Source organism: Syngnathus acus, chromosome 4, assembly GCF_901709675.1.
Source record: "Syngnathus acus chromosome 4, fSynAcu1.2, whole genome shotgun sequence".
Taxonomy (NCBI): Eukaryota; Metazoa; Chordata; class Actinopteri; order Syngnathiformes; family Syngnathidae; genus Syngnathus; species Syngnathus acus.
Genome location: NC_051090.1, coordinates 12,378,114 through 12,391,088, shown reverse-complemented (window position 1 = coordinate 12,391,088; position 12,975 = coordinate 12,378,114). Strand labels below are relative to the sequence as shown.

The 12,975-nt window shown below is 48.2% G+C and overlaps 1 protein-coding gene across 5 annotated transcripts in view; it reads left to right on the top strand.

Annotated features, from left to right (window-relative positions):
* The first annotated feature begins 3,996 nt into the window (after nucleotides 1-3,996).
* Nucleotides 3,997-12,975, top strand: part of LOC119121616 (mitotic spindle positioning) — a 39,793-nt gene continuing 30,814 nt past the window's right edge. For 4 of the 5 annotated variants that reach the window (XR_005097707.1, XR_005097706.1, XR_005097705.1 and 1 more), the window contains exons 1-3: nucleotides 3,997-5,975; nucleotides 6,256-6,341; nucleotides 6,422-6,460. Coding sequence is in view for 2 of the 5 variants with exons in the window: in XM_037249410.1 (XP_037105305.1) it covers nucleotides 4,499-5,975; nucleotides 6,256-6,341; nucleotides 6,422-6,460 (1,602 nt within the window). In the remaining 3 variants the exon portion in view is untranslated. The remainder of the gene's footprint in view (nucleotides 5,976-6,255; nucleotides 6,342-6,421; nucleotides 6,461-12,975) is intronic. The other variant, XM_037249412.1, reaches the window with a different exon arrangement.

Here is a 12,975-nt window from a genome sequence, read left to right as displayed (position 1 = left end):
GCCAATGTTATGACGTTTTTTTGTCACATACTCACAACGGCGTCTGCGGGAATTGAACTCACAATGTCAGCACACAAGACTGGTAAGTGCACCCCTGCACCACAGTGACGTGCGGTGAGGGTTGGTGTTGGTGAGGCACTGACAGAGTCAGATTTACAAACGTACTGTGACGCTAAGGCACTGACTCACAAGTCAGATTTACATGCATACATGGTTGTTATCCCATTCTTGATTAAATGTAATAACATTTTAAACACACCACTGTACATTTAAACACACCACTGCAGTATTCTTACCTTTACTTGTAAATGAAGTCCATTCTCCTGTCCTTCTGGACGAAGATCTCGATGACAGGGAAAGCAATAAAGTAGATTTTTGGCAGCACAACCACAAAGCCAGTCTTTTTTAGAGTACCAATCCTTTTGAAACGAACGTGTTGTAGTCCGTCCCGGGAGGCCCGTAGTTTGAATTAATCCTCGCAAATCTGGCGTTGGTCTTCCCTTACTTATGGTTTCTTGCTTTGACTGAAAGTCAAGTTTTTAAAAAATTCTTATTTTCGAGATTATATCCTCCATTGTCAGGGAAAACAAAGCCAAATAGCAACGCGTTAGCACCGAATGTTGTTGGTTGTTTTTATTTTCTTTTTCTTAATTTACTCTCCCATTTACTCGTGTCGTGAACTATTAGCCGGAGGCTCACTATCGCCCCATCTTCGCGGCAAAGGTACTGGCTGCCTCAAGGCTCGTATTTTCACCCGCTGACTGCAAGCAAGCACGCGCCGTTTGCACGCGCTCAGTACAGTGTGTGAGTGGAGCACACTCTCACACGCACGCCCTGAGCGGCACAACCTGTCACTGCCGCAGCCTCCATGATTCTCGTCTCCCGTTGTTATTTGAACAAGAAATACAGCTATTTTGACTATGAAAATGATCCAAATGTATAGGAAACACACCAAAATTGCATTAAAAGCATAGGCCACAGGACAGATATTATATTATTCATTTTTTAACAACTTATGGTGACAGCTGAGGAAACCATGTTGAGCCCTTTACTGCCCCTGGTGGCAAGGTGAGGCACTGCCACGTCCCTGCTGCACCATCAGCGACTCCCAAGGCTCTGCAATTCCTCTTCCTTGGGCTCAGTCAGAGCGCGGCAAACTGACCGTCTCGTTGGAGGATAAATACAACAAAAGGAAGCAGAGCGCTTCAATCATGAAGAGGAGTACAAGTATCACTCGCTGCTCGTGTTGGCTCGTGAGTGAACGGTTCGTTCAAATGAACGACTCGTTTCAGTGAACGAAACACTTCCTAAAGTGATTCGTTCTTGTTTCACTTCATCTGATTCAACCAGTAGGTGTCGGTAATGCCCATTGAAGCTGGTGCCACCTCGCCGTAAAACAAAACGTAGAAGAAAATGACGTAACTTCCCATTCACGAACGAGTCGTGAATTGCATTTCCCGTTCACCAACGAACGAATCTGTGAGTGAACGAATCAGTGAGTGAGTGATTCGCATTTCCAGTTCATCGTGAGGAACGGATCAGTGAGGGAACGAATCTTAACTTTCTCGTTCGCGAACGAGTCAATGAGTGAACTGCCTTCCCGTGCATCAACGGATCAGTCAGTGAACGTGTTTGCGTCTCCTGGCGTGAACTATGTAATCCAGAATGTAGATTTACGATTTACTTATAGTAGGTTTTAAATTACGTGTATGCAGTGGCGTAGCCAGGAATTTTTCCAGTAGGGGCGCGCGCCCACAGCAAAAAAAATCGAACATCACCCACGCCGTTCGCTGATCGCTAAAACAACATCCGGGTCCGGGAGGCAAACGGTGAATGGATAACATCGCGCACATAGAATAGCGCAAGCACATTCGCGCAAGACCGAAAGAAAAAAACGGCATGAAAATGAAGAATCGAAAAAGCTCGATTTTTTTCAACCGGGGCGCAGGGAGTCCTAACCGGGGCGCCGCCCCGGCTCGCCCCGGCTTGGCTACGCCAGTGCGTGTATGCATATATAAGCCTAAATATTGTTATCCAATATATCAACTGCAGTTTCACATTAAATTGCTGGTTTGAGATGTAGTTTTATTATTATTATTATTATGTTATGTTAAAACTTGTCTGGTGTTTTATTCCTTGTTTTTATATTCGCCAATCAAAACAAAAATCAGACATTTGGTTAACTGCTTTATATGACAATATGGATATGTGTTTTATGTTGTTATATGAGTTGGTGTCCCCAAAATTAACGAATTAAAACATCAATGTCGGCATAACGTGTGTCGGCTGGCAATGGCATAGCGGCAATGCTGTGCGTCACTCATTCGTTAATCTTCGCGAACGACCACCAATCAGCAGCGAGTGCTAGATGGAGGCGGGACTTTACGAGTCAGTGACGTAATTTCCCGTTCACGAACGAGTCAGTGACGCAACTTCCCGTTCACGACCGGGTTGCGACTGTCGCCAACGGATCAGTGTGTAGGTGTTGTATGTTGTATTATAGAAAGAAATGTGTTAATTACCCGAGCCAATTATTATTATATAATAATGATAATTTGGAGGGGGGGGGGGTGTAGTTGTATTGTTTGAGTATTGATGTGTATGGGTTGCTTCCACGGGATGTTGTGTAAATTATAAAAAATAAAAAAAAACGGATCAGTGTGTGTGTGGGGGGGGGGGGGGGGGACGAGTCGTTGAACGATTCGTTTGAACGAATCTTAAAGGTGAACCGATTCTAAAGATTCAGTTCACCTAAAAGAACTGGAATGCACATCACTACTCGCTGCAGCCATTAAAAGACGGGGGCGGGGCTTCGGCTAGGATTTTTTTGTTTTGTTACTCGCACATTCCAACGGTGTTTTGTTTTGTCGTTTGATGTGGGTTTGTCCGACAGTTTTGTGTGTTCGTCTCGTCGTACCGGGTTGTGCTACAAGTGCGGCGGGCTGGTTCTGCTCGACATCGGCGAAAGCGAGTTTTGTGGCGATCTGGACTTTGAAGCGGGGACATTAAAGGCGCTCGGTCTGCTCCGTCCTGGAGCGCCGCCGGACGCGCCTGCTATTCCTCCCCCGGTTGGGCGTCCGGGCCAGGCTGGCGGCCAACCCAGCTCGCCCGGCCGTGCCTTCCATTCTTCTGGCGAACGTTCGATCGCTGGACATCAACATGCCTGCTGAGTTCTACGGACCGGACAGTGCGTGACTGCTGTGCATCTGGAGCGGATGGCGTGCTATCGGGCGGACCGGGCCATTGTACGAGGGGGAACATCGCGAGGAGGTGGACTGTGCGTCTACGTCCGTGACGAATGGTGCCGGGACTCTGTTGTGGGATGCCAGCACTGCACCACTGGCGAAGTTTGTGATCTCCAGGCTGTTGGGGTCCTGAACTCTCTCCCCCGTTGTTTTACTTGTGTGTTGATCGTGTGCTGTGTCTCGTCACCGTGGGATGGGGGGAACGAAATTTCGGTTTATTTGTGTGTCTTAGCATGAAGGAATTGACAATAAAGCTGACTCTGACTCTCTGACTCTGACATTCACACCGTCACTCACACCGTCATATGTGGGAAACGAACTCTGTCGGCACACAAGAAAAGCAAGTGTACCCCTGCACCATCAGCCACTCCCCCTCGACTAGGATTTGGCTCGGGTTAGAATTTCCATCCATCCATTTTCTATACCACTTGTCCCCACAGGGGTCGCGGGCGTGCTGGAGCCTATTAGCCCAGCAGTTATTATATTGTGTCATTTCAAATTTACCACTTTATTGTGTCCATCATTTCCATAGATTGAAGGAACTGAACCATCAACGAAATGAAGTCTTTCGGCAAATCCTTCTCTATACTGATAAAAGATTTCTGAAACTCCTTAACAAGCAGGACTTTGCCCACAGACGTGGGGACACTGCTTGAAAAATGAAATTTGACCAGGCACTTCTTTGAGTTTCTGATGTTTTGCAATGATTTGTGTGGATTGACAACAACAAATCCAACAACGGAACATTTTGATCTCTCCACTTTGGTATCCTTGAGTTGTTTGGACTACAAAATTCTCACCGAGTAATAAACAAGGCGGATTCGCAAATCCACCATGATTTTTTACTCGGATTTCCGTCTGGCAACACCCATTACCTTGTTTTGGCTCGTTCAATATTGAACTCTCATCTTATGTCAGTTGACCTTATCAGCTGACTGCAGGGGGAGGGCTGCCGCCCTCAGTTTATCTACTGGGCTGCACACGCAAGTTAGGTCAAAAGCGAACAGTGATGTCCGAAGAACGGGCTCCCCTTTGTGCCAGCCGCTTTTTCCTCTGTGGCCATGCCACCATAGGGAATTCTCTGTTATCACCATAGTAAGCCCTCCTTTTGTTGTCGTCACCTCTCGTGTCGCCGCGGTAATATCCTTTCTTGTCGTCTCTGAGGTAACGTTCCTCCCGTCGTCGCCCTGCTAAGGCCCCCTTTGCTGCTCTGCGTTGGAATCCTGCCTGATTTGTTTGTCTTCAACGTCACCATGGACTACATTCCCTGGAGGTTTGCGCCCAAGCCTCCGTCCCCCCCGCTGCGTCCGAGCAGGGGTGAAGACGAGTTCTTGGCACCCAAGGGGCCGGCTCAGGTCAATATGTCACCGGACGAGGGCAGTCCTGACAGCAGCTCAGGATCCCGCTGTGGGTTTTACTCCATTGTGGAAGACCCGACGAGTCCGGAAGCAGAGCTGAATGAGGTGTGGATGCTTTCGCCTGAGCGGCAGGTTCATCTCACGACGTTGAAGGAAGGCAAGGCCTTTAAAGTGCAGACTTACACCGGCAGCAACAAAACAGAGAGTCTGTTTCCAGACTCGGAGGAGTCACCGTACCGAATCCAGCCAGACAACCGCTGTCAAGTGTTTGGCGAAGAAGAAGAGAGACAACTGAGGAAGGAAATTATCCAAAAGCAGGCCCCAAAGAAGAATCCAACTTTCAAGCTCAGTGAGCAGCTGAGTGTGCTCAACGAGCGGGATTGGAGTCTATCAACAAATATGCAGGCAAAAGGTTTGACTTTGAGCCACAGCCCTGTAAGATTAGAAGCCCCTCGCTCCGCAATAATCGACAGGGCGCAGATCGACTTCAGTGCCGCTCGGCACCAGTTCCTCAAGCTGGAGCAGGGCGAACGCACCGTCCTTAGCCACTCCCAGTCTGGCAAAACTCAAACCTCAACTGGGAATGAGCAGAGGTCAGGTCCTAGTGGCACAGTGGACGACCTGAATTTTTGGGCTGTTGAGGACGTGCGGGCAGAGGGATGCCGTGGCTTCGTCAGCGGTAAAGACGTGTTTGATGACAGCATTCCTCCGCAAGCAGTGAGGAAAGGCAAGTCTGATGTTGACGACGAGACCCCGATTGAGAAGGAGATCCGCTCGGTTCGAGAACGTGAGGAAAACCTCCAGCGCTCAAGAGGCCTGAAGCACCATGAAGGTCTCTCACACATGGTGGGGATTCAAAGCAAGCGTGCTCAGTCACAACCAATTCCTAACAACCAGTTGCACTTTTTTATTGAGCAGGGAAACCATGAGGGGGAAGTAAATCGGCAGGCTCCAGAACCACCGAGAGCGCTTTTACACCCAAAGGAACAGTTCCAGGAGGACCGGCAGGACCAGGAGGTCATTTTGTTTCCTTGCTGTCCTCATAGACACGCCAAAGAAACCTCCTCCTCCTCCCATGTCGGCTCGTGGACCAGAACTCTTTCTTGGCGGGAGTCTACCGACCTGAAGACTAGGAAAAACAGTGTTCCAAATTTCATTGAGAAGGAGATAGAAGAGGCTCTACGACGAGAGCGGGAGCTTCAGCAGTCCAGACAGTCGAGAGAGTCCTTGGAGTCCAGGGATTCTATACTGTCCAGAGGATGCAGAGAGCCCAGAAGGGAGTTCAGGGAGTCCAACCTTCACTTTGCAGTTCCTTTGTTGGCGCAGGCATCAAAGATGACCGCCAAGCAGCTTTTACCCACAGAAAACTCAGGTGGGTCCCAAAGTCGTCCTTCTCTCGTTTGCCAATTTCCCTTATCACAAACACAAATGCCTCCATCATTCGCCACGAAGCCAATCCATGTCAGATGGCGTGGCATTGTCGCTTCTCATTCGCGTTGGTTATCTGACTGGAACATTCAATCATGACCTGCAAACAATTGGGAGAGACAGACCAAAGTCCTTGGCCAACCGGCTCCTCTTTTGACTAATCAATAACCTGGCTAAAGACATCACACAATACTGAACCATGTGATGTCATGTGATCCTCATAGCTTCACCCCTGCCAAAAGGCCCGATGGGGGCACTGCTGAGGGACTTTGAGGAGCGACGGGAGAGACTTAGGATCGACGACGGATCCGTGAGTGCAATTCAAAAGACAGCAAGGAGAGGGTTCTCTGGCACGCCCGCCACTTACTTGCCTGTCTGCTCGTTTTTTAGTACGCTGGAATCGAGCCCATCGATGACATCAACAACCAGGTGAGCACTAATGCATCCATCAGTTCATTAATCGCGTAAACCACACACACAGCTTGTTTTCTTAATCTGCACACCTACACAAAACCGCAATCAACAGCACAGCAAAATAAAGTTTTTTTCCAATATAAATAGTTTTCCATTTGAAAACACTAAATTGCAAGAGTACTCGGTGGCATTCACAAAACTAGCGGCAAAATTAGTAACATCAGTTCAAGACAAAAATACCTGGAGAGGACAATGTGGCACACAGTTGGTCTTCTTACGTCCCTTCTCCATAAACACGCAAAAATATTCATATTAACAACGTTAAACGGAGGTTTCCTCATCTCTTGGCACGAAACCAAAGTAGAATTTGTGCCAAACGGCAACATTGATGAAAATGGCTCAAAAGACCTTTATATCATGAATTGTCTTCGGTGTTCAGCTTGTTTTCAAAAGCACGTGGTGGAAGGTGGCTGGCTCGGGGAAGGAAAACTTCAGTAACACACGGCTGATTGGGAAAAGATTTTATTCCAACGATGTCAGAATGAAGTGCTTCACGCCCAAAGAAAAATTGTTGAGTGGCCGCCTTGAGTTTTCTAGTCTCCATGCTTTATACCCGACAACTCTTGACCCCATCGCTTTGCCTAACAGCTGCGGGTTGACCCCCAACTCGCTTCTTCGTCCTGCAGCCCACATACGGTCACCTTCTCATTTTTTTCTGGTCACAAACAACTGGCCGTTCTATATTCTGTCGTCAGTAACTATACATTACTGACACCAAACCCCAATATCCCAAGATTCAAGAGTTTTTTATTCGCCATGTTTGAACGTGCCAAACAAGGAATTTGATTTCGGTAAATCACAGCCTCTGTTCAACATTTAGGTGAATAACAACACTAAGGAGATGTGAAAAATGGCAAATATTCTCAAACATCCCCTGATCTTAAACTCCCAAGAGGGCAAGGAAAAACTCAAAACTCCAGCTAGGGGAAATGAGAAACCTTGAGAAGAGACCACAGATGGGAGGGTCCCTCTTCCAGGATGACCAGGCTGCAATGGATGCAGAGAGGACACATAGTACAAACAGTGTAGACAATTCAAAAAAGGTGTGGAGAGCAGGATGTTATTGCACAGTAATAACTCTGAGACTCTAAGAGTGGTGTGAGTTCATCCGAGCAACAGCCTGGGGGAAGAAGCTGTCTCTGCGTCTGCTGGTTTTGGCGTACAGAGCTCTATAACGCCGTCCGGAGGGGAGTAGTTCAAACAGACTGCAACCTGGGTGAGAAGGGTCTGTAGAGATGTTACTTGCACGTTTCCTGGTCCTGGACAGGTACAAGTCTTGGATAGATGGGAGGTTGATTCCAATGATCTTTTCTGCAGTCCTGATTGTCTGTTGCAGTCTGTGCTTGTCTTGTTTGGAGGCCGATCCAAACCAGACAGTGATGGAGGTGCAGAGGACAGACTGGATGATGGCAGTGTAGAAGGTCTTCAGCAGCTCCCTCGGCAGGTTGAACTTCTTGAGCTGTCTCAGGAAGTACAGCCTCTTCCGGACAGAGTCTATGTGGCCGGTCCATTTCAGGTCCCGAGAGATTGTGGTTCCCAGGAACTTGAAGGTGTCTGTGGAGAGAATAGTATTACTACGGATAGTGAGGGGTGAAAGTGGTGAAGGGTCTCGCCTGAAGTCCACTGTCATCTCCACGGTCTTGAGCGGGTTCAGCTCCAGGTGGTTTTGGCTGCACCAGTGGACCAGCCGCTCCACCTCCTGTCTGTACGCAGTCTCATCACCGTCCTGGATCAGTCCGATGAGAGTGGTGTCATCTGCATACTTCAGGAGCTTCACAGGAGAGTCACCTGAGGATAAATCGTTGGTGTAGAGAGAGAAGAGCAGTGGGGAGAGGACGCACCCCTGAGGGGCTCCAGTATTGGTGGTCCGGGTGTCAGATGTGATGCTCCCCAGCCTCACACGCTGTCTCCTGTTGGTCAGGAAGCTGGTGATCCACTGACAGGTGGAGGCAGGCACCACGAGCTGGATGAGCTTCTGTTGGAGGATGTCAGGAGCGATGGTGTTGAACGCCGAGCTGAAGTCCACAAACAGGATCCTGGCGTACGTTCCTGGGGTGTCCAGGTGGTGCAGGATGTAGTGCAGTCCCATGTTGACCGCATCACCCACCGACCTGTTTGCCCGGTAGGCAAACTGGAGGGGGTCAAGCAGGGGGCCCGTGACATCCTTCAGGCGGTTCAGCACTAACCTCTCGAAAGATTTCATGACCGCAGATGTCAGTGCGACAGGTCTATAGACATTCAAACCTGTGATGGCGGGCTTCTTGGCCACTGGAACGATGGTGGAGCTCTTGAAGCACGAGGGCACCTCACACAGCTCCAGGGAACGGTTGAAGATCCGTGCAAAGGTGGGTGCCAGCTGCTCAGCACAGATTTTCAAGCAGAAAGGTGACACGCCGTCTGGGCCCGGTGCCTTCCTGATCTTTTGTCTCCGGAACATCTGGCGCACTTCCTCCTCGCGGATCTGGAGTGCGGGCGCAGCCTCTGCAAGAGAGAGAGTGGCGGACAACGGTGATGGAGGTGTGGACAGAGCAGTAGTGGGGGGAGGTGAGTATGTAGATTGTGTTGCAGGAGGTCCCGTTGTGTGGGAGGACCGATAAAACCTGCAGTAGAACCTGTTTAGCTGGTTAGCAAACCTTGGGCTTTCCACAGGACGGGGGGTTCGTTTCTTGAAGCCCGTGATGCTCTGCAGACCTTTCCACGCTGTTGAGGGATCAGGATTGGCAGAGAGGTGTCTCTCCAGGCTCTCCCCGTAACACCTCCTGACTTTCCTGACCTCTCGATTCAGTGTGTTTCTGGTCTGCTTGAACAGGTCTCGGTCGCCGCTCCTGTAGGCCTCCTCCTTGACTTTGCGCAGCCTCCTGAGGTTCGGTGTAAACCAAGGTTTGTCGTTGTTGTACGTGCAGAAGGTCTTAGTCTGCACACACAGATCCTCACAAAAACTGATGTATGATGTGACAGTGTCAGTGAGTTCATGCAGGTCTGAAAAACTCCCCAATCGGTGCAGTCAAAGCAGGCTTGGAGGTCCTGCCTTGACTCCACTGTCCACTTCCTCACAGTCCTCACCACAGGCTTAGAAGTTTTTAGTTTCTATCTGTAGGCCGGGATCAGATGAACTAGACCAGGGGTCGGCAACCTTTTTTACTCAAAGAGCCATTTGGGACCGCCCCCCAATGAAAAGAAAGCACCCGGAGCCACAACCCATTTTGACATCATTATATATATTATACATGTATATATTATGCTATGTACAAAAAACTATTGCATTTATGAAAATGAAATCAACGAACTGCTGCAGAGAACACAGAATTTTATTTCTGCATGTAACAAAAAGCATTTTACACTTGGTTGATGCTTAATTTCAAATAAAATACCCGGTGTCTATTTGAGTCCTCGTATTTAAGAAATAAAAATCCAAACTTACCCAACCCACTGAACAAAAAATGCAAACAGCCTACAGTCACCTGTCCTCTTATTTATGAGATAAAAATCCAAACTTATCCAAATATTATCCACCAGCACTGAACAAACAATGCAAACCAAAAAAATGCGCAGTCTGCTTCTGTCCCATTGCGTGTACTGGAGTGTGCAGCCACTCCTGAATTTAAAAAAACGACTACTTCACTTAATATATAGTTATCACGCTGGTAGTGTGCTGGAAAAACGCCGGCTGCCAGACGTGAGGGACGCCAGGAATTCGAATGTCGCACATCGGCGGATGTGACGCATATTTTGGGCGGTAAAAATATTAAAAACGCTTAATTTTAATGTTACAAGTTTACCATAATCTTCAAATTCAGAATTATATTTTAAAATGAACAAACTAAAATAAAATTTAATTTTTATAAAATACTCATTATTTTCCAAAGTCACAGGGAGCCACAACAGAAGGATGAAAGAGCCACATGTGGCTCCGGAGCCATGGGTTGCCGACCTATGAACTAGACAGTGGTCCGAGAGTCCTAAAGCTGCACGAGCCACAGAGTGGTATGCATCCTTAATTACGGTGTAGCAGTGGTCTGTGCCCCTCTGGTAGGACACGTTATGTGCTGTCTGTATCTGGGGAGTTCGTGTGTGAGGTTCGCCATGTTAAGATCACCCAGAACAATGATTAGTGAATTTGGTAGAAGTTTCTCCATGTCTGTTACCTGGTCAGCCAGCAACTGCGTGGCTTCACTCGCACGTGCGTGTGGTGGAATGTAAACAGCCGCCATGACGATCGAGGAGAACTCCCGTGGTGAATAGAACGGCCGGCAGTTTATGAAAAGTGTTTCTAGGAGAGGGCTGCAAAACTCTTTCAACACCGTGACATCAGTACACCAACGTTCATTAATGTAGAAACAGAGACCACCTCCCTTTGATTTTCCGGAGAGCTCCGCGCTGCGATCTGCACGCGTTAGCCGAAACCCAGCTAACTCCACGGCGTGGTGGGGGGTTCGTTCGCTAAGCCACGTTTCAACAAAACACAGCGCGGCAGATCTGCTGAAGTCCGTGTTCCTTGAAGTGAGGAGCAGCAGTTCGTCCATCTTGTTTGACAGGGAGCGGATGTTCGCCAGATGAATTGACGGTAGGGCAGAACGGAACCCTCTCTGCCTCAGCTTTACTTAGACTTAGACTTAGACTTAGACAAACTTTATTGTCATTTTGTCAACACTAGGTGTACACAAAACGAAATTTCGTTGCATACGGCTTTCAACAATGTAGTGGTATTTCGGCTGGTTAAAAAGTGACATTCTATATAAAAATATGAAATAAGATAATTATAAAGTACAAAGTGCAGCAGTGATAAAGTATGTAAACAGTGCAGGAGACAAAAGCAGTATTTACAAGTGTGCAGAGGAATGCTACGTTTGAATGTTCAACAGTCTGACGACAGCAGGGAAAAAACTATTGCAGAACCTGGTGGACCTGCAGCAGATGCTGCGAAACCTCTTCCCAGAGGGCAGCAGGGAGAACAGTCCATGGTGGGGTGTGATGGGTCACTGATAATATTACGGGCTCGGGACACGCAGCGCTGGGATGACAAGTCCTGAATGGAGGGAAGAGGAGCCCCGATGATCCTCTCTGCTGTCCTCACCACTCTCCTCAGGTTCTTCCAATCGGAGGCGCTGCAACCTCCACACCACACCGAGAGACAGCTTGTCAGAATGCTCTCTATGGTGCTTCGGTAGAACGTCCTCATGATGGGTGGGGGCAGGTGGGCTCTCCTCATCCTCCGCAGGAAGTACAAGCGAGGACTCCGGCTCGTTTTCCGTGTCGCCGTCGTCGCGCTAGCTTGTATAGCACCGCCGCTCCGGCTAAAATCTCTGACAAACAGTCTGAATCAGAGAGAACAGGAGAGAAAATACCAGAAGAAGACTCTCCGATGTTTAACAGTGCTTCTCTGGTAAAAGTGATTCGGGATGGACAGCAGAGGACACAGAAAACACACAAAATAAGACAAAGAAACAGAGAGCGACTCACCGTGGCGGCCATCCGCGGCGCCATCATGACGTCCCGCATGAACAGGTCAGTGCCTGACCTGGTACATGACCCCAACCTTATAAAAACATACCGTATTTTTCGGACTATAAATCGCGTTTTTTTCATAGTTTGGGTGGGGGGGCCACTTATACAGAGGAGCGACTTATATGTGAATTTTTTCACAAATTTTAAAAATTCAAAAAAAAAAAAGTGAAACCACGATAAACGAACCGCGATGTAGCAAGGGATTACTGTAATTTGAATTTCAAGTGACGTCAGCGGCGCGGCGGTTGTTTACCTAAAGGACAAAGATTCAATCACGGGATGATGAAGAGCCCCACGGCTTTGCTTGTAAGTGACACGAAGAGTTTGAAGGATTTAATGATTTGGAGTGACAGAAGGTTTGAAAAACTATTATGGCTTTTACGCACGCCCGGTCCTACTCTACGGATCTCTCTTTCACCTCCGTGGATGGAAGTCGGGGGCCGGCGCTCGGCCGGGTGGCTGTTTAGGGACGGTGGATGGGGCTCGGACATGGCTTTTACGCACGCCGGTCCTATTCTATGGAACTCTCTTCCACCTCCGTGGCTGGAAGTGCCACCTCCGGGGATGGAAGTCCACGCCGCCACACGCCTGGAAGTCCACGCCGGTGCTTGGGGCCGTGTGGCGGTGAACTATTTATGTTATAGTTATTTGATATATTTTATTTTGTGTAGCAACTTGTATATGTTTTTATCATTACGTTCAGTAGTTTTTGGCTTGTTGAACTCTTGTTTTGTTAAATAAAAAGCCGTTTACCAAACCCACGTCTTTCCTGGTACTTTGTTAACGCTACAATATTGTTATATACTAGATCTGTGGAATAACGACGAGGCTGACGTCAGCCGCGCACGCGTGGCGTTGTTGACAAAGGACGAGGAATTTGATCGATGGATTTAATGATTTGGAGTGACACAGATGGTTTGATAATATTGTTGTTTATATGATAGTTATTTGATATATACTTTATA